A 21702-nucleotide genomic window follows, 5' to 3' on the forward strand; every position below is an offset into this window, starting at 1 on the left:
CAGGAGTCCCTGTGGACTATGATGTTTGCAGATGACATTGTGATCTGTAGTGAGAGTAGGGAACAGGTGGAGGAGACCCTGGAGAGATGGAAATATGCTCTTGAGAGAAGAGGAATGAAGGTCAGCAGGACTAAGACAGAATATATGTGTGTGAATGAGAGGGAGGATAGAGGAATGGTGAGGATGCAAGGAGTAGAGGTGGCAAAGGTGGATGAGTTTAAATACTTGGGGTCAATAGTTCAGAGTAACGGTGAGTGTGGAAGAGAGGTGAAGAAGAGAGTACAGGCAGGATGGAGTGGGTGGAGAAGAGTGTCAGGAGTGATTTGTGACAGATGAGTACCTGTAAGAGTGAAAGGGAAGGTCTACAAGAGGGTAGTGAGACCATCTATGTTATATGGGTTGGAGACAGTGGCATTGACAAAAAGGCAGGAGTTTGAGCTGGATGTGGCAGAATTAAAGCTGTTAAGATTTGCACTGGGTGTGACGAGGGTGGACAGGATTAGGAACAAGTATATTAGAGGGTCAGCCCAGGTTGGAAGGTTTGGAGACAAAGCCAGAGGCGCACGATTATGTTGGTTTGGACATGTGCTGAGAAGGGATGCTGAGTATATTGGGAAAAAGATGCCAAGGATGAAGCTACCAGGTAACAGGAAAAGAGGAAGGCCTAAGATAAGGTTTATAGATGTGGTAAGAGAGGACATGCAGGTGGTTGGTGTGACAGAGCAAGATGCAGAGGACAGGAAGAAATGGAAACAGGTGATCTGCTGTGGTGACCCCTAATTGGAACAGCCGAAAGATGATGATGATACACACACACACACACACACATATATATATATATATATATATATATATATATATATATGTGTCTCTCTCTCTATATATATATATATATATATCTATATATATGTGTGTATGGTTTTCTATTATAATGTCAAGGTGAGAATGCACCCATATGAAAAATTTGAACTACAGAAGCTCGAATGTTTCATATAGGTGCATTCTCAATGTTCAAACGTTTATATTAGCAAATGCACTGTGCATTCGCTAATATAAATTCGAAGAACTGTACAGAGATCGCAGTACAGTGTGGTTACCGAAATTCATCCCTTTCCTCGCTGTAGTGCGATCTCGGAGTTGGAATATATAGTTAGCAGGGGGTGTGGGGAGGCTTGCTTACTTGCAAAAACGTGATGTCAGGTATAGGAGTTTACTGTACATGAACTCCTATGTGGACATCAAGTGCTGTGTTCGAAAACAATGTTGAATCTGCTGAATTCGATCAGTAGATTCGACATTGTAGCTCATTCTATTTTTTTTGTTTACTTTCGATATGTCTGTCGAAAATTATTTAGACGTTCAGCATATTGATAGTAAACATTTATTTTATATTTGTTAACTGGAAGGTTCTGATTGGACACAGGTCCATTTTCAGCAGAGGCCCGGGGAGGAAAGCTCCGCACTAAGTAAAATTTTACACAATATGTTAAAATACAGTATACAGAGAATTTTCAAACAATATGTTAAAATACAGTATACAGCAGAAGACATAACAAGACCTACATATACAGGAAAAAATAGTTACAGATGGTTAATAACAGAATAAGTATACAAATTCAATCAGCATTAGGAGAAGACCCAGACTGTAATATATATTACAGTAGGTATATTAGGAAGTGAGGTATATAAGTGGAATAATTTGAGGAATTATGTTATACATGGGCAAAGCCACTTATTCTTTAAGTGTGTTCTAAACGAGTTTTTAAAATGAGAAGAGGTAGGGGCAGAAATCAGAGCAGGAGGGAGATTATTCCAGGTTCTAGCTATGGAGTGGGAGAACAGTGCTTCTCCTGCAGTATTGTTAGCTGTAGAGATAAAGAGAAGGGGGTTGTCAGAAGACCGGAGAGGACGATTTGTATTATAGTGGGTGAGAAAAGTTGGCCTAGTGCAGGTTTTTTTTCCTGGATGTGTTACCACATTGTAGGCAATGATTAATTGGTGATAGGTTAGTAGCTGGGGAAGTTCCAGCCATTGCAGTTCCCTTAGAGCCTGGCAATGGTGAGTTCTAAAAGTGGAGTTGTTTGCAAACTTGGCGATTTTAAATAACATGATTCGAGTCTGGTAAGGTCAAGTTTTCTAAGTTGGATAAGAATTGGAGCAGCATACATTAGGATAGAGAAGAGGTGAGTTTGGGCTAGGGTAATCCGTGCTTGTTTCGAGAGGGATTTCCTGTGCCTATATAGTGTTCCCATTTTTTATGGGCTTTTTTTATGGTTTGTGAAAATGTGGACATCGAAGTGTAGATTTTTATCAATTTCAGTGCCTAGGAATTTGGTATGGTCAGAGGGAGAGATAATAGTGCCATTTTTGGAGGAGACAGTGAAGGATAGAGAGGTGGAAATGGTTTTGGTGGGGGTGAAAAGTAGTAAATTGGTTTTATTAGCATTTAGGATAATTTGGATCGGAGTGATACAACTTTCCCCAGAGCTAAGGGATTCCTGGGCGAGTTGCTGTAGGGTGGGAAGTGATGGAGCTGAACAGGTAAGAGTTGAATCGTTACCATATTGTATAAATGGAGCATGCTGTGTGGTGGTATGGAGATTACTGGTAAATATGGAGAAAAAAAGTGGGCCTGATATGGAGCCTTGTGGTACACCTATGGTAGTTGGGAGTAAAGGGGATAGTACATTTTGCCACTGGACAGATTGTTGGCTATTTGACAAATATCTTTTAAACCAGGCTATAAGTGAAGGGGCAAAGGATAGGGATTGTCAGGATGTCTAGTAGTAAAGAATGTGAAACCATGTCAAATGCTTTGGAGAAGTCTAGAAATATTGTGGCTACAAAGTTATTATTATTTCTATGTTGGTTGATCAGATTGGTGAAAGAGAGCAGAAAGTACAGTTGTGTACCTACCATAAATGTAGATGTTCGAGTGTATTCACTGTTGCAGTCATTACACTTGGGTTATCCTGCTATCAGGTGACCCGCAGTCGGCCTGAATTCCAAAGTCTTGGTCCGGCGTCGGTTGCTGTCGCCTCTTCCCTGATGTCAGTGCACCAGGGGTATAAAGGATGCAGCCAATGCCATTTTCTTCAGTTTTTCTTGCCCCAGATGTCAGGTGCCCCCAAAAGGTAGGCTGTAAAAATTATGATCATAAAAAAGCATGCACATAACCTTCATCTACAAGCAAATACACCACATAGGTTGTATAGAATAGGTAGGTACAGATAAGTCCCAGCAAAGAAAAAGGGGGATGGTGGGAGGGTAACCTGGACTTCAACAGTGAATACCCTCGAACATCTACATTTATGGTAGGTACACAACTGTACTATGTTCATCGTGTTTCACTGTTGCAGTCATTACACTTGGGTTGAATCCCACACCTGAGGTTGGGCGGCTGGGCCTAAATAGAGTTTGGAGTGGCTATGAGGCCCTGCAGAACTGCAGTGGCAAATCCTGCTCTGGATTTAGAGTAGATAGGTAAATGGTAGTGCTTTGTAAAAGTGTGCACTGAAGTCCATGTTGCAGCCTCCAAAATATCCTTGGTTGGTACTCCTCTGAGGAAGGCTGCTGAAGTGGCTGCTGCTCTATGTGGCCTAATGCCCTTGGGCACTGATATGCCATGTTGTGAATAGCAGAAACGAATGCAGTGGCCTATCCATTTTGAAATAGTCTGCTTTGAAATGGCTTTTCCTTGGGAACCTGCAGCATATGCCACTAAGAGTTGCTCAGTCTTTCTGAAGGCTTTAGTCTTGTCCAAATAAAGCGTAGCTGTCTGTGTATGCCCAAAGTATACAGAAGTCTCTCCCCCTTATTCTGTGGGTTTGGATAAAAGGTAGGCAAATGTATGGTTTGGTTAAGAGCCACGCTGGACACTACCTTAGGCATAAATGTCGGGTTTGTCCTTAAAGAAACCCTGTCCTGATGGAAAATAATAAAAGGTTCCACAGCCATTAGTGCCTGTAACTCTGAGACTCTTCTTGCTGAAGTTATTGCTAGGAGAAGAGCGGTTTTCCATGACAAGTATTTTACCTCTGCTGTATTGGCAGGCTCAAAAGGAGGCAGTGTGAGTTTTTCCAAGATAAAATTGAGGTCCCATGTAGGTATTGGAGCTCTCCTTGGAGGTCTTATATTTTTGGCCCCTCTGAGAAACCGTCTTAGCAGTGGATGAGAAAAAATAGGTGGGTCCGTATTGTAATGAGATGAAATGGCAGAGGCATGGATCTTAATTGATGAGAAGGATAGGCCTTTGTCCAACATCTCAGTTAGGTATTGCAAAATTTGAGGAATATTTGGGCGGCGCAGTGGTGCAGCGGTTAACGTTGTTGCCTCACAGCAAGAGGTTCTCCGGTTCGATTCTCGGCTGGGGTGCCTTCTGTGTGGAGTTTGCATGTTCTCCCTGTGTTCGCGTGGGTTTCCTCCCACATTCCAAAGACATGCATCTGGAGCATTTCTCCCCAGGCCTCCGCTGAAAACAGGCTCTGTGGAACCTAGTTGGACTTTCCCGGTCAACAAATGTTAAATAAATAAATAAAATAAAAATAAATATTTGGTTCAAGCGAGTCAATTCCCTGCGCTTGGTTCCAAGCACAGAATCTCTTCCATTTGTCTGCATAAGATTTTCTGGTGTTGGGCCTTCTGGCCTCCAAAATAACATCCATAACTGCTTTAGAGAGAGGTGTTTTCTGAATGATTACATTATCTGCCATGCAGCCAGATTTAGGGTTCCGAGTTGGCTGTGCAGGATCTGATTGTTCTGTTGGGTCAGCAAATGAGGTATTAGAGGCAATGTCCAGGCTGGGCCTTGAGACAAACTCTTTAGGACTGGGTACCAGTGCTGGCGTGGCCAGTCTGGGGCAATCAGTATATTTTTTGGCTTCTCTTGTCTGACCTTTAGGAGTACCTTGGAGAGGAGAGGCAGAGGAGGGAAGGCATATACTGTAAGGGCTTTCCAGCTGAAAGAAAGGACATCCACTTTCCATGCTTGCTTGTGATAAGTCCGAGTGCAGAATCTCTGTAGCTGGCAGTTGTGAGGGGAAGCGAATAGATCTATGTATGGGCATCCCCATTTCCCTGTCATCATGTTGAAGATTTGTGGGTCCAGTTTCCACTCGTGAGGATCCATGAGGTTTCTGCTTAGTTCGTCTGCCAAAGTATTTGCCTTTTCTGGCAGGAATTGTGCTTGCAGATATATTTGATAAGTCACTGCTGTGTTCCACAAAGTCATGGCTTGCCTGTAGAGGGGGTAGGAATGTGTACCCCCTTGCTTGTTTATGTACCACATAACTGTAGTATTGTTAGTCTTTATCAGTAGTTGTCCTGGATGAAGTAGGTCCTTGAAGGCTGTTAGGGCATTTTGTACAGCTAGCATATCCTTTTTGATTGATATGAAGATGCATTTGGTTTGTGGGCCATGTGCCCGGAATACATTTTCCTGCCATGTGCGCCCCCCAGGCATAATCTGATGCATCTGTTGTTAGTGTTTGCCTGGCAGGGGGTAAGGTGAATGGCTGTCCCTTGTTGTGGTGACAGGCCTGTGCCCACCATTGAAATTCCTGTTGCAGGCTCGGAATGAGAGTAATTACTGTTTCCAGGCTGTGGCAATGTTGAGTCCAAACACTTTTTAGATACCATTGTAGTTTCCTCATATGCAGTCTTGCATATGGAAATAGTAGAATGCAGGATGCCATGTAGCCCAGAGCCTGCAGAATTTTTCTTGCAGATAACTGGGTCTTTGTTGCCATGTCTTTGAAGTAAGAAGTCAGATGCCTTTGTCTGGCATGAGATAAGTCATCTGGGCAGTTGTATTTAAGGTTGCACCCAGGAATATTATCTCTTGAGAGGGTACGAGTTTTGATTTCTTTTCGTTTACTGTGTACCCTAGGCAAATTAGTAATCTTTTTACAAACGCCAGATGCTGTAGTAGAATATCTTTGTCCTTTGCTTGAATAAGGCAGTCGTCCAAGTAGGGGTATATTTGAATTCCTCTTTGTCTGCAAAATGCAATTACTGGTGCCAGGCATTTTGTGAAGACCCTGGGCGCAGTAGATAAGACAAAGGGCAGTGCAGAGAATTGGTAGTGCAGTGAGCCAGCTATGAATCTGAAGTATCTTCTGCAAGATTGTCTGATTGGGACATGCAAGTATGCCTCTGATGTCCAAAGTTACAAGCCAAGCCTTCTTGTCCAGCATGGGCAGAAGCTGCTGTAGAGTCAACATTTTGAATTTTGGGACGTCCAGAAAAAGTATTTAGAATAGACAGATCCAGAACTGGTCTCCAGGCTTTGTCCTTTCTTGGTACTAAGAAAAGTCTTGAGTAAAATCCTCGTCCTTGCTCTTGGTGCGACACTGGCTGAATAGCCCCCATGTCCATGAGAGACGAAACTTGTTTTTGTGCCTCTTGCCGTTGATTGCGTGGCAGGTCTGGCATGCCTTTTGCCTTTGGAAGGGTGTGAAAGTGGAACCTGTAACCCTGAGAGACTATATTTAAGACCCATTTGTCCTGGGTGATCTTGTGCCAGTTTTGTGAAAAAAGTGCTAGCTTCCCCCTAAGGGTGCTGCCAAAAAATAAGTGCTTGGCATTGGCAGAGGGAAGTCATTGCGACTGTTTTCTATAAGGCTGTGATTTGTCTTCTCCGCTTTTGGAGGTAGAAGCACCCCATTGTTTAGGCCTGTATGAACCCTGGGGCTGTTGCCTGCCTCAAGGGCGTCTGAATCTGCTTCTTTGTGGTCTGTCTGACACTGGAAAGGACCAATTCTTAGAGGGCCAGTTCCTGCTAAATCTGGGTGGCTGTACCTGTAAGAAATCCTTTACTGTCTGCATGGATTTTGCCTTATCCTCCATTTTCTTTAACACCTCCTCTGCCTTAACACCAAAGTATCATGCTGTAATGGAGCATCCAATAATTTTGCTTTAACATGATCAGGCAGATTCTTTTCCTTTAACCAAGCATGCCTTCTAATAACAGAACCTGTAACAGCGGCCCTGCACGACACCTCCAGTGAATCATAGCCACATTGCAAAGTATGTTTTCCCACTTGTTCAGCTGCATGCAATAAATCCTGGAAATCTTTGTTCTCAGAACATTCAGAATTTGTCAACATTTTTTGTTTTAACAAAGACATTAAGTATTGCTGATATTTGAGCATATGAAATTGACAATTTAAAGCCCTTACAGCCAAGGTAGCAGAAGTGTAAACTTTTTTCCCCCATCTGTCCAAAGCCCTAGAGTCTCTGTCTGAGGGGACAGGGTTTTTGGCAGAAGCAGCCTTGACCCCCTTGGGACCCTGTGAGATAGTTTCTGGGTCAGCAGCAGGGTTTTTGTAAAGAAGTTTATGGGAGTCTGGGACTCTGTAGTATCTGTCCAGCTTAACAGGGGCAGGAGGTAAAGAATCCGGAGACAGGCTCTGAAAAAACATCATCTACTATGTCTAAAACAGGGGGAATTGCAAGAGGTCTGTGCTGAGGAAGTAAAAGAAAGTCTCTAAGTCTCTTCTTAGAATCGGAATAATCCTGGCTCTCCCAATGGAAATGCTCCCTCATGGTATGCAGGGTTTCCCCAAAAGAATAGTCCTCAGGAGGAGAAGCTGAAGGAATAGAATTTTCAGCATCAGAATCCTCATAGGGAGGAACAGAATATCCCTGATCAGAAGACGAATCAGAGGAAATGGAAACCTGATCAGAGGAATCATATTCAGTGTCTTGCCTAGGTCTCTTATCAGGAGGGGGATGGGAACCCCTGATCAAAGTAATTAGGTCTTCGGCCATTTTCAGCATCTGTTTCTTAAGCATAGAAGCCTGTCCTGGAGAATGCTGTACTGGTTTCCTTGTCTTTAAAACTGTTTTAGACTTTGTCTTGGATGCTGAAGTCGGCTTTATATAAAGTTGTGTAGGTCTGAAGACACCCTCAGAAGCCAATGCCTGCTCAGCGGCTTTGGACTCATCTGAGGGATTAATTTCCGAAGGGCCAATACCTTAAGTATCCAGAGGCCTAGCTGTCTCCACGTGGGAGTCGGAGGCGGCCTGTGGCTCTGAGTTAGCAGGAGTCAGGGACTGCGAAAGCACCTCACTGAGCACCGGCGAACTGGCGACTGGCCTAGAAAAGGCTTTGTCGTCAGTTTTGGACCTCGGAAGCTTGTCCTTGTCTTTATCCTTGCGTTTTTTATGAATTCCGGTCATCGGTTGTTCCGACTGCATTATGTAGTTAAACCTTCTGCCAAAATAATGAAAAGCAAAGTCGTACCGACGCTTAATAGTGCGTTGGTTAAATCTAGCACAAAACCGACAACTAGCAACGTCGTGGTCAGGGCCTAGGCAAGGAATACAGTAAGAGTGGAAATCCTTATGAGGTATTTGCTTCCCACAAGAAATACAATTGTTAACTTTTTCTGACATCGGTCTGGAGCAAGAAAAAAGTTTCCCCAATGGGGTACTTAGCTTTATTGAAGACTTAGGATCTGAAATTCGATTTCGAAAATCTCAGGAGTCGGCCGACCAGCACTTGCAAACTGCTTTTGCTTCGGGCACTGCGCAGCAAGAAAGACTGAAGAAAATGGCATTGGCTGAATCTTTTATACCCCTGGCGCACTGACGTCAGGGAAGAGGCAACAGCCACTGACGCCGGACCAAGACTTTGGAATTCAGGCCGACTGCGGGTAGCCTGCCAGCAGGATAACCCAAGTGTAATGACTGCAACAGTGAAACACGATGAACATCGGTGGTTGTGCTATGGTGTTGTCGGAAGCCATGCTGTGTGGGGGAAGACGAGATGGTGTGAGTTTAGGAATTGTAATTACCTGAGAATGTATACACTTCTCTAGTATTTTAGATAAGGGGGACAGAATGGCAATGGGGTGATAATTTGAGTATTCGCAAGAGTTTCCGCCTTTATGTAGTGGAATAATGTATGATACACCTTCCATTGCTGTGGGACATATGCTTCTTGTATGGAGCGATTGATAAGAATAGAAATAGGATAGGATAAGGATTCAGCAGGTATTTTTAGGAAGTTGGCTGGTAGGTTTCAGTTTTAGGAGGTGTTTTTTAATTGTTGAGGTGGGAACAGGTGAGAGCGTAAAGGATGGGATGTTGTCAGGGCATTTGGTTGGGTTATATGTAGGGCTGTTTTTGGATAGCTGGGAGGATAGTGTTAAGATGGATTCTGTGAAGTGGTGATTGAATTATGAGGCAAACATTCGTGGAGTTAGGAGTGGTAGTTTTGCCTGGTTTTAGGAGAGAAAGATAATGGCATGCCAAAAGTTTTGGGGATCTTTTGAATGTTTGTTTTGGATATTGAGGAAGTAATTTTGTCTATCGAGTTCAGTTTGTCTCTTGGCCTGATTTCTAAGTTGTAGGTAACTTTGCTTGGCTAGGCTAGTATTCTACTTCTTCTAAATTCTCCAACCCTTATCCCTTGAATTCAGAAGGGCTCTAGTTTACCTAGTTTGCCATGGTGCATAGTTTGACTTGGCTCTTATTGTCCTAATTGGTGTGAGTCTATCAAGGATATTGCTGAAGTAGTCAACGTCTTGGTCTAGATTTAGAGTTTGTAGTGGTTTCCAGTTACTATGTTTTAGAATACTGTTTAGTTCTTGTATATTTAGTTTATGATCGTCTCTGACTTGTCTAAAAACAATGGGTTTGGCTATGTTGGTATGTTGGTATGTTTCTGCAGGAGGAAGGTGGGGAGATGTTCACTAAGACCATCAGGATGGCATCCTGTCTGACAGCTTTGTTTGGGGCAGTTAACTAGTGTTCAATCTAGAATAGACTGTTTGTATTTTTTTGTCGATTCTAGTGGGTTATTGGATAAGTTGGGTAAAACTGTAAAGATTAACATGGTTAGTGGGGTTGTTCAAAGTACAGGCTGACCGATCAGTGTTCAGGTCACCTAGTAAGATGGTTTCTTGGGGGAGATTATCTCTGGCCTATTGTAACATTTCTTCAATGATGAGAGAGTTATTACCTGGGGGAATATAACAGCAGAGAATGATGATAGGTTCAACCCTATGCATAAATGACACAAAAACTAAGGTTTTGGCATTTTGAAATTTAGGTATGGGGGTTTGTAGAGGTTTGATGTTGATTGTACTTTTGTAAAGGATAGCAACTCCACCTTCATTTTTGCCCACTCTATCCAGTTTTAGGATATTACATCCTGGTGGGAGAATTTCTTCATTTTGGGTACTAAGTTTTAGCCATGCCTTGGTTATGGTTATTATGTCAGGGGAGTAGTGAGCTATAAATGCAAGCAGGTGAGAAAGTTTGTTAATGATACTTCTGATGTTGACATTCAGAATGATTAGGTCAGAGATTTGCCTAGCAGAGAGTTTTGTGGACGTGTGTGTGTGTGTATATATATATATATATATATATATATATATATATATATATATATATATATATATATATACATATATGTGTGTATGTATATAGGGGTATAAGGGTTGGGGGGGTGGGATAGAATACTGCAACATGGAAAAGGAGATCTATGGTTATGGCAAGATTTTACACAACTATTCTATGCCCTTCTATTCCCATGTTGCAGTATACATAACATTTGGGTGAGTGTCAAAGCTCAAAAGGAAGAGGAGGGTGGTATGGAACTGTTTTCCAAGAACCCATGCAGGACTGCCCTAGCAAACCATGCTCTAGACCTGGAAATATGGTCCAGTTTGTAGTGTTTGGTGAAGGTACGGACAGCTGTCTCCAAGTAGCTGCCTCTAGAATGGAAGCCCTTTGAAGAAATCTCCAGATGAGGCCATGGCTTTAGTGGAATGGGCTTTAATTTTTAAGGTAAGACGTTTGCCATAGTAGGTGTAACAAAAGAAGATGGCCCTAGAAATCCAGACAAAGTCCGTTTTGTCTCTGCTTTTCCCAGAGCTCTGGGGTGAAAGGAGACACACAGAATTTCTCTAATCTCGTAAGGAACTTGGTCTTGTCAAGGTAGAATCTTAGTTGTCTGTGAACATCAAGGGAATGCAGGACTCTCTCACTGTCATTCTGGGGGTGTGGAAAAAAGGTGAGAAGTTGAATACATTAGTTCAAGGACAGCTCATTGACCACCTTAGGCATGAAAGGACGGGTTGGTCCTTAGGATCACTTTATCCTTGTGAAAGATTAGAAAAGGTGGGGTGGTCATAGGTAGGTACTAGGCTATCGGCTCAAGGGCCTACATAAGCCTAGCCAAAGAGGTTCCCTGGCTTACGCCACCCAAAAAAGTTATTTTTCTGTGCCACTGTCGAGCAGACACACAGAAGTGATCCCCAAGGTGTATTTCCTATTTCCCATCCACTCATCAAGATTTTTCTTGAAGAGTGCTAATGAAAATCTTTGTTTGACATTGATGGGTAGCCTGTTCCAGAGTATGGGAAGTCTCTGGGACATGAATCTATCCCTCCAGCATCTTACTTGCTATGCAGACTTGCACTCCAGGCCTGGGAATTGGCAGTCCAACATGGAGTCACCCCTGCAGGTATTCTATATTCCCTCAGCTCAAAACACTCGGACAGACACCTTGAGCAGGTCCATGTCCCAATCCCATGAATGGATGATACACAGGGATGTTTTCCTGGACATAGTCCACAAGTGGGGTACTCCCACAAATAGATCTGTTTGCCTCCCCTCTGAACAGACAACTTCCACTCTTTTGTACGAGGGCACACAGCCTCCTAGCAAGGGCAACGGATGCCTTTTCCATCTCATAATGGGATGTTTCTCTATGCACTCTTCTCCTTCCCACTCCTACAAAAAGTCTTATTGAAGCTCCAGTAGGACAAAATTCTTGTTGGTGACTCCTTTTTGGCCAAGACAGCATTGGTTCCCCCTCCTTCTTTATTTAGCCAGGGGCAATCATCACAAGTTACTTCACAGAGTGGACCTTCTCACACAGGACAAGGGGATCCCCTAGTCTCTCCCCACCTGAAATCTCTGAACCTAACCCTGTGGGTGATAAGAGTTTTGATTCCTTTCAGACACCTTTACTCTGAGGACGTGTTTAATGTCCTGCATGAGGCCAGGAAACCTAATACTAGATTATCATATTTGTCATAAGGGCCTGCAGCTCTGACACTCTCCTGACTGATGTCAGGGCAACCAAAAGTACTATCTTCTAAGTGCAATATTTTAGACAGGCTTTTGATGCAGGCTCAAAAGGAGCAAAGTACAGTTTTGTACCTACCATAAATGTAGATGTCCGAACTGGATAGCATCTGCAGTCATAACAAGTGGGTTGTCCTGTCGTCAGGCAGCCCTGCAGTCGGCCGGATTCCAAAGTCCGGGTCCGGCTTCGGCTGATGTCGCACTCCACCCGACGTCATCTCTGTTGGTCTTCGGGTATAAAAGCATCAGCCGACGCCATTTTCCTCAGTGTTTCTTGCCCCAGATGCCAGTAGCCCTCTTGCAGGCTAAAAATTTGGATAGATGCCAATGTTTCCAAATAGATAGAGGTAAACACAGCAATAAGCATATATGTACATATATACAAACAAATACACCATAAAAGACTCCCCAACAGCTAGCTATTAGGAGGGTAAACACCCTAGGAGTACCACAGAGGGAAGGAGGGAGGGTAATCCTGACTGCAGATGCTATCCAGTTCGGACATCTACATTTATGGTAGGTACAAAACTGTACTATGTCCTTCATGGATGCATCTGCAGTCATAACAAGTGGGTAGAATACCATAGCCAACTAGGGAGGAGGATAAAAGTAGATTATGGTGTGTTTAGGATCCCTTGCAGTACAGCAGTGGCAAACCCTGCTCGGGATCTGGAATATAGAGGCAAATTATAATGCTTGGCAAATGTATGCACGGAGGTCCAAGTAGCCGCCTCAATAATGTCTTTGGTTGCCACTCCTCGTAAGAAGGCTGTGGTAGTGGCTGTTGCCCTTGTAGAATGAGGTCTTATGTTCTGTGGAATTGGTTTTCCATGGAAGGAGTAACAGTATCGTATGCAATTTCCTATCCATTTGGAGATTGTCTGTTTGGAAATAGCTTTTCCTTCCCTTCCTGTTGCATAGGCTACAAAAAGTTGGTCAGTCTTTCTGCTATTTTTGTTCTGTCCAAGTAGTAGCGTAGCTGTCTATGTACATCCAAGGTATGCAGTATTCTTTCCCTCTGTTTTGTGGGTTGGGAAAGAAGGTAGGTAGGTGGATTGCCTGGTTTAAAGACACTCTGGATACCACCTTGGGCATAAATGTAGGATTAGTCCTCATGGACACTCTATCTTGGTGGAAGATTAGGAAGGGTTGCACTGCCATTAAGGCCTGTAGTTCTGAAACCCTCCTTGCTGAAGTAATTGCCAGTAGGAAAGCAGTTTTCCATGACAGGTGTTGTAGGTCTGCTGTTGCTGCTGGTTCAAAGGGTGATAGTGTCAACTTTTCTAGCACAAAGTTTAAATCCCAAGCTGGTAATGGTGGTTTCCTTGGAGGTTTTACATTCTTGATTCCTCTGAGGAACTGCCTGAGCAAAGGGTGCGAAAAACAGGTGGATCAAAGCTGTATTCTGCTGAAATAGCTGATGCATGTATCTTGATGGAGGAGTAGGACAGGCCTGAATGAAGAAGTTCGCCAGATACTCCAGAATGTTAGGCATATCTATGTTTGACACATCTTTTCCTCTTTCCGTACTCCAAATGACAAACCTTTTCCATTTTCCAGCATAGTTCCTTCTTGTTGAAGGTCTGCGTGCTTCAAGAATAATGTCTTTAACTCTTTGGGAAAGTTCTGGATTAGCTGCTGCTATGTGATGTTCCATGCAGTCAGTTGCAGCGTTTTAGGTTTGGATGTATGATGCTGTAGTTGTTCTGAGTTAACATCAAAGGCATCAGGGTATTGGCCACATATTGTTCGAGACATGCTCTTCAGTAGTGGGTACCAGTGTTGTCTTGGCCAGTTTGGAGCTATCAGGATTATCCTTGGACGTTCTTCCTTGATTTTTAGTAGTACCTTGTGTATCAAAGGAAGAGGTGGGAATGCATATGCTGTTAGGCCTTTCCAGTTGAAGGAGAGTGAGTCCACTTTCCATGCTAGTGGGTGGAATGTCCTTGTGCAGAATTTTTGAGCTGGTGATTGAGAGGTGATGCGAATAGGTCTATCTGTGGCATTCCCCATTTCTTCGAGATGGTCTTGAAGATGTCCGGTGCAGCTTCCATTCGTGGGCATCCAGTGGTTCTGCTTAATATGTCTGCTAGAGTATTGTCTTTCCCGGTACAAATATTGCCTGTAACTGAATGTTGTAGCTGAGTGCCAGGGTCCACAGCTCCAAGGTCATTCTGCATAGGGGTATGAATGAGTGCCTCCCTGTTTGTTGATGTACCACATGACTGTGGTGTTGTCTGTCCTTATCATCAACTGGCCCTCTTTGAGAAATGGTTTGAACTTTTGGATTGCCAGTTTTACTGCCAGCATTTCTTTTAGATTGATGTGCAGGTGAAGTTGATCCTGTGTCCACAATCCTTGCACGCATTTGTCCAGCATGTGGGCCCCCCCATCCTAGGTCTGAAGCGTCTGTTGTGATGGTCTGGCTTGGTTGACATCTGCGAAAGGGTAGGCCTGGGTTTGACTGGCATGCCTGAGCCCACCATATGAACTCCTGTTTTAAGCATGGAATTAGTGGGATTTCTGTTTCTAGACTGTGTCTGTGTTGGGACCATAAATTCTTTAGGTACCACTGTAGTTTCCTCATATGTAGTCTGGCAAATGGGACCAAGATTATGCATGATGCCATGAAGCCCAAGGCCTGCAGAACTTTTCTTGCTGTTAACTTGTTCAGTTTTGTTAGTGCCAAGAAGTAAAGAGGAAGTTCTTTTGTTTTTCTGTAGTCAGGAATGCCATTTGTTGTACTGTGTCCAATTCAGCCCAAGAATGTCCTTGTTTGGGATGGTATCAGCCTTGACTTTTGTAAATTGACTGTGTATCCCAGTCCTTGTAGCAAGTAAATGACCCTTTGTAAATCTGTTGTCAGCTTGCTTTTGTTGTCCCTTGTAGCAGGCAGTCGTCCAGGTATGGGTAAATTTGAATTCCTGTAGTCTGCAATGGGCGATTACTGATGCCAGGCATTTTGTGAATACTCTGGGCAGTAGATAAGCCAAAGGGCAATGCTGAGAATTGATAGTGCTCTGATCCTGCAAGAAATCTGAGGTATCTTCTGCAGATTGGTCGAATGGGGACGTGCAGGTATGCCTCCTTGAGATCTAGAGTTACCAGCCAAGACTCCTTGCCCAGCATGGGAAGAAGTTGCTGTAGGGTCAGCATTTTGAATTTTGGGACAATGATGTATGTATTTAAGGTGGACAGGTCGAGAATTGGTCTCCAACTTTTTCCTTTCTTGGAACTAGGAATAGTCTGGAGTAGAACCCCTTTCCTTGTTCTGCTGTTGGCACTCTTTCCACAGCTCTCATGTTTGCTAACTCCATTATCTGGCGTAGAGCCTCTGTTTTTGATTTGGAGGTAGATTTGGCATTCCTCTTTGACTGGTAAAGTGTGGAAGTGAAACCGGTAACCTTGATCTATGGTTTGTAAAATCCACTTGTCTTTTGTTATGTAGTGCCAGTTCTTTGAAAATAAGGTTAACTTTCCGCCTAGAGGAGCTGCTATTTGTTCCCTGGTAGGCGGATTTAGGATTAAGTCACTGTGGTTGTGCTGATGTAGTGGCAGTGGCTGTGTCTGTGCCTCTGTTGTTACCTTGCCACTGTCGTCCTCTGTAAGCACCTCCTCTGGATTGGTTTCTGCCTCTGGAACGTCTATTCCTGCCCCTTTGAAATTTTGTGGAGTCAGGAAAGGACCAATTTTTGGCAGGCCAGTTCCTGCTAAACCTTGGGGGTTGAACCTGCAAGAAATCTTTAACAGTTTGAACAGATTTTGCCTTTTCTTCCATTTTCTTCATAACCTGCTGGGCAGGTGTACCAAACAAACTTGTCTTGTCCATAGGAGCATCTAGCAACTTAGCTTTAACATGATCCGGTAAAGCTTGTTCCTTTAGCCATGCATGCCTTCTTATCACTGTGCCTGTCATGGCTGATCTAAATGAAGCCTCCAGTGCATCATAGCCACATTTTAAGGAATGGTTGCTAACCTGTTGTATGTTATTTACCATCTCTAATACATATATTTCTTATCAAGAGATTCATCAGTGGTTAGTTTTTTAGTTAACTGATCAAGCATAAACTCTTGGTATTGTATCATGTGAAACTGACAGTTTAAAGCTCTAGCTGAGAGAGTAGCTGAAGTGTAGACCTTTTTACCCCATCTGTCTAGTGACCTTGCTTCCCTTTCAGAAGGAATAGGGTTTTTAGCTGTGGTCGCGGCTACTGCCTTGGGACCCTGGGATATAGTTTCTGGGTCTGCAAGTGGGGCCTTGTAAAGGTGGTGATGAGTATCTGGCACCCTGTAAAATCTGTCTGGTTTGGCAGGGGCTGGGGTAAAGAATCTGGAGCGGAGCAAACATCATTGAAAGCATCATCCACCACAGAGAGAACAGGAGGTATAGCTAAGGGCCTGTGCTGTGGGAGGTGCAGAAAGGTCCTAAGTCTTTTTCTGGAGTCTGAAAAATCCTGTTGCTGCCATTGGAACTGTTCTCGCATGGCATGCAAGGTTTCCCCAAAGGAGAATTCTTCTGGTGGGGAAGCAGCTGGAATGGATTCTTCAGCATCAGAATCTTCAAAATTGGAGAAGGGAGCCTCAGGCTGGTCAGTTATGTCTGATTCATCAGCAGAATCATCAGAAAACACTGGCTCAGGGGGCTCTGCCCTAGGTCTCTTCTCTGGGGGCTGAGAGGCCCTGTCTGGGTGAGATTGAGATCCTCTAATTAAAGAAATTAAATCTTCTGCCAAAGAAAGCATTTGAGAACTAGAAGAGGGCCTGGATGTGGGGGTTTAACAGGCACTGTTTTAGTAGTCTTGGCTGCTTTAGCCCTGGCGAAGGCCTTAATGGACATGGCAGCTGGAGGCCTAGCAGCACCACGTGCTGGGGTAGAGACATCCAAGGGGATGGTGTCTGATAAGTCAACCACCGTAGTGGGTAAAATTTCTGAGGTCGATTCAAGAGTTGTAGCAGGGGCCTCAGTTGTAAGAATAGGTTCAGCTGTACTTTGAGCAGTTTTCTCGGTTTCGGCCGAAACCGAGACACTCGCGGTTTGCTTTACCGTGGTTTCGGCCGAAACCGCGGACCGCGAGTGTCGGTCTTTATCTTTGCGTTTTTTGGGGGTAGTCGGAGGATCCGACGGCATAATGTACGCAAAATCAGAACCGAAAAACTGTTCTGCAAACTCCGACCGACGCCTAAGCAGCATTCGTCGGTTGAAAGAGGCACAGGCCGAACAGGCTGCTACGTCGTGGGCTGGGCCTAAACAAAGCAGACAGTAAGAGTGGAAATCTTTATGAGGTATTTGTTTCCCACAGGTTAAACAATTGTTAACTTTTTCTGACATCGGCTGAGGCAAGAAAGAGTCCCCAACGGGGTACTTAGCTTTAGAAGTCTTCGAAGCAGTATTCGGTAGAAGTAATCTCTGGATCCGACCGACCGGCACTTGCGAACAGCTTCTGCTTGGCCACGCGGCAAGAAAGACTGAGGAAAATGGCGTCGGCTGATGCTTTTATACCCGAAGACCAACAGAGATGACGTCGGGTGGAGTGCGACATCAGCTGAAGCCGGACCCGGACTTTGGAATCCGGCCGACTGCAGGGCTGCCTGACGACAGGACAACCCACTTGTTATGACTGCAGATGCATCCATGAAGGACATCAGTGAGATTCTCTTCACACAGGTAGGACCAGCACTAACGGGACCTCTCCTTGGAATCGGTCTAGCTGTCTCTTAAGACACCAAATGGAGAATCTTTGCCATTTGGACAAATAAGATCTCCTAGTATTAGGTTTCCTGGCCTCATGCAGGACATTAAGCACGTCTCCCGAAGGTACCCGCTATACCTAACCTCGGCTGGTTCCATACCTTCCTCCAGGTGAACTTTGGCCACAAGGGGAATGTCGGGTGGAAGAGGTGCAGCAGTAGGTTCAGGCCTAGAAACTTCGGTTTTCTTTTTTGCTGTCTTGACAGTCTGACTGGACGGGCCTTCCATCTCCAGAGCCAGGCGTTTAAGACTCTGGGTTTCTAAGTAAATGTTTAGGGCATGCAGATAGCTGCAAAGAGTTTTAGGAATGAAGGCCTGACAAATCCACAGGTTTTATGGTCGTGTTTGGGCCTTAGACAGAAAAGGCAAAGCTCGTGGGCGTCCTTATGGGGGATCTGACAACCGCACATATACTTTCCCTTCCTGGATGACATGAACCAAAGCAGGCATGCAGTGATCAAAAAGAGAAGAAAATGGCCCCAATGGGGTACTTATCTGAAATTCGAAGATCTGACAGCAGAGATGGCAGGAAGAGCTTACGTTTGACTGGTGGCAGAGAAGTTCTGAAGAAAAGTACATGCAGACATTACTTTTATGGCCCATGCACCCTATGTGCCAACGTCAGATGTCCCACATACCTTGCAGTAACTAAAGCTTTTGTATACTGGCCGGACGTTTGGGTAGCCAAGCAGGTGATAACCCCAAAGGTTATGAATACTGCAACATGGGAATAGAAGGGCATCTAGATTTCAATCACTCTAGGTGGGAAAAGCCAGTCACAAAATTACAAATTACCTATACTTAAACACACTACTAAACATGGTAGACAATAAAAGGGAACAAAACCATGCTAAGAATAGCAGAAAAAGAATACACTCCCAGTGGAGCAATGACTGGGCTGCAGTCCAGGAATGGAAGCAAATTAGATCTGAGGTGTTTGTATCTGAGTGAGGTATTATGGACAGAGGAGGCAGAGCTCAGTGAGCTGAAGTCTTTGGAATATGGCTTGTCTCGAATCATAGCCCATAGGTTGGATCTAGATGGAAAAGGCAATATTGGATCTGCTATTATATTCTATTGACGTATGCAACTCATGCTGCAGTTTCTAATCTAACAATTTAATAAAGATGTTAAAAAAGAAAGCAATGGTATGAGTATAAAATATAAGGAGATATCCAATTTATGAGCAGAGGTTCTATGCTGAATATAAAGCTAAATGGTTACACCCTGTGCAGGAGTATATAGTGACTAATCAAGAAGAATGCTTTTGACAATTCTTAAAAAAAGTGTTACACCCAGCAGAGTATTAGTCATACTACATTTAAGATTCCAATGTGTCTTGTTAAGATACAGCTACCCAGAGCTTCAAATGGCGGGGAAAAAAACATTTTTGGCAAGGGGAGAAGCAAACTCCCCTGTATCATCATGGAGAAAAAAGAAAGTGCAAAACGGTGCACAAAGAGAAAGCAAATTAGCTGTAATGTATAATGAAAATGAAAAAAAACAATCATCCTCAAGTTCCAGGTTGAGAAAGTGTACTATCAATTGAAAACACATCCAGTATTACACTTGACTGAGAGAACTGATTCAGAAGCACAGGTTTCAAAGCACTGCAGCCTCCACATATACTGCACGAATAATTTTCTGACTCTTCTGCTGATTGGATGCACAGCAAAAATTAGAATATATAAGAGATGAAATATGGTTACCATTAGACCATCTGGCAATCAGTGGCAAGGACTAAGGCTATGACCTGTTAATGAGCTGCTTATTATAGTCCAGGAACTGATTCCATTAACCTCTGTCTACTATATGACTCTGACTAAGTCACTTAGTGTTCTGGGGAAACTGGACTAGGCTCCTCAATGGTCTCTTGGACAGTGTGCTTATTAATAACCTATGAACCTACAGTGCAGAAGAACCAGAGTATGTGAAAAGCTTCTTCTGGGACAAAGGAAGACCTGTTTATTTAAAGTCCAAACAGAACTTCACTGAGTTAACAGTCTTTGAATTAGCAGTCATCCTAGGGTGGGGTACCAGAAGAGGGAGTCACATTATGCTGTCTTTCCAAGAAGAAAAGACCTTTATCCCCCGTGAATCTTTTCTGCTACTGGAATAAGAGTGGATTACTGTCGCTGCATTAGCTGTGGTGAGAGGTGGTGCCAGCATTTGAGAACACAATGCACGGTCTTTTGCCAGCATCACATTAAATTCCCAGACAATCAGACTCCTGTCTTGTCAAACCTCACTAAATGTCAAAAAGTGATCATTCAATGCCCTGGGCATGGCTGAAGGTCTAGTAGGAGTAAAAGGAGTTATGCTCACTACCTCAGCTGCTGCCAGCAATGCAGAAACTTGGGGGAATTGTGGGAAAATACTCCCCTAACCCAAGTTCATTCGCAGAGCCCTTACCAGGAGACTTGTGAACCCACTCCTCACAAGCAGACCAGTTGACCATGTGCTGCAGCAAGGAAAGTTAAATTCAAAACCTGTTTAGTCACCTCCAAAGACAGCTGATGGGAAAAGCATTTTATGTCACTGTGAAACGTGGTGTCTTCCCAAAATATCAGCTCGCAGGTGGTGTCAATATGACCCCTTGGTAGCTGAGGGACAGCCTGCAGGCCATGAAGGGGTTGATACTGCCTGTACAAAACGGCTGGCTAGAAAAAGGCTATTACTGGTGTTTGGCCTCTTGTTTCCTTCATTTTTCTCCTTTTGCTCTGGCTCCTGCGTAATATAATATGACAGATCCTCCTGACAAACCTTCTAATTCTTTCTAAAGCCATCAGCCAGTAGGCATTGAAGAAAGCAAGCATTTTGCGCTATCTTGTCTTGATAGATCTAGTGCTGAAATACTGGAATATGTGACACTACTTTACATTGTGCCTTTCACCCAAACAGTAAAAATGCCACTGCTGGTCTTGAATAATGATACAATGGCTATAAGAACACTTAGAAGCCTTCAATTTGAATGTTCCCACAATGAATACTAGGACTGATATCTGAACTCTGCAAACAGCAAAAAAAAAAAAAAATGGAAAGGCTGGGGTTCACCATACTTTCTCACATGTAGTATATATATTACGGCATGTACCATGACCGGCATGCATGCACATGCTCATGAAAGCTGGAGAATTCAAGAATATTTGCTAAGAAAATCCTATTAATCACTGCAAAATATCCCTGTGTGCAGCTGTTCACAATCCAAAAGAAGAGCTGTTAAAATCGGTATGGAAGTCTGAACCATTATAAAAGCTGATGTTTTGTACACAACTACATGCATACAGGTCGACAAATATAAAAAGCAGGCAAAACAGATACACAAAAATTACTTTTCCTTTATTTACACTTACAACTGTGACCATGGGAGTCATAAATGCACCAACAGTAAATGGTAAAATGCTTTTGGCACAACCACCAGTATATTATTAAAGGATTCTCACCGGTGGAACTTTTGATACAGTCTTCAGTTGAGAGGAGGGAGGCACTTGAGTCTGTTGCACCTGCATCTGTGCAGATTGTTGACGGATGAGATGAATATGAGCAGGAGTTAATGTCTTGGACAGCTGGACACTTGAAGCTGTGGCTGACACACAAAGGGAAAAAAGTGTTACAAATCTGCACTAAACCTACATAAAGGAACATAACTTGTTTTTAAAGTTTTCTGCCTCAACAGATAGGAATATTCACAAATTGCATGATAATGTGTCAAGCAGTGTTACAAAAGAACTTAAAATGGAAAATAATCTACATTTTTTTTCTTTTTATTACAAACATTAACTGTTTAGTACTGTTTATTGAACAGAATGTCCTGATGGGCAGTCTCCATTTACAGTGAAGGCCCACAGAGA

At 43.5% G+C, this 21702-nt stretch overlaps 1 protein-coding gene across 3 annotated transcripts in view; it reads right to left on the minus strand.

Moving 5' to 3' along the window:
* EP400 (E1A binding protein p400) overlaps positions 1-21702 on the minus strand; it is a 3509270-nt gene that overhangs the window by 410711 nt on the left and 3076857 nt on the right. For all 3 annotated transcript variants that reach the window (XM_044065578.1, XM_044065569.1, XM_044065563.1), the window contains one exon: positions 21295-21437. In XM_044065578.1, the coding sequence (XP_043921513.1) occupies positions 21295-21437 (143 nt within the window). The remainder of the gene's footprint in view (positions 1-21294; positions 21438-21702) is intronic.

The sequence above is a fragment of the Protopterus annectens genome, chromosome 1.part0 (genome assembly GCF_019279795.1).
Source record: "Protopterus annectens isolate FY-2018-M chromosome 1.part0, PAN1.0, whole genome shotgun sequence".
NCBI classification, from domain to species: Eukaryota; Metazoa; Chordata; order Ceratodontiformes; family Protopteridae; genus Protopterus; species Protopterus annectens.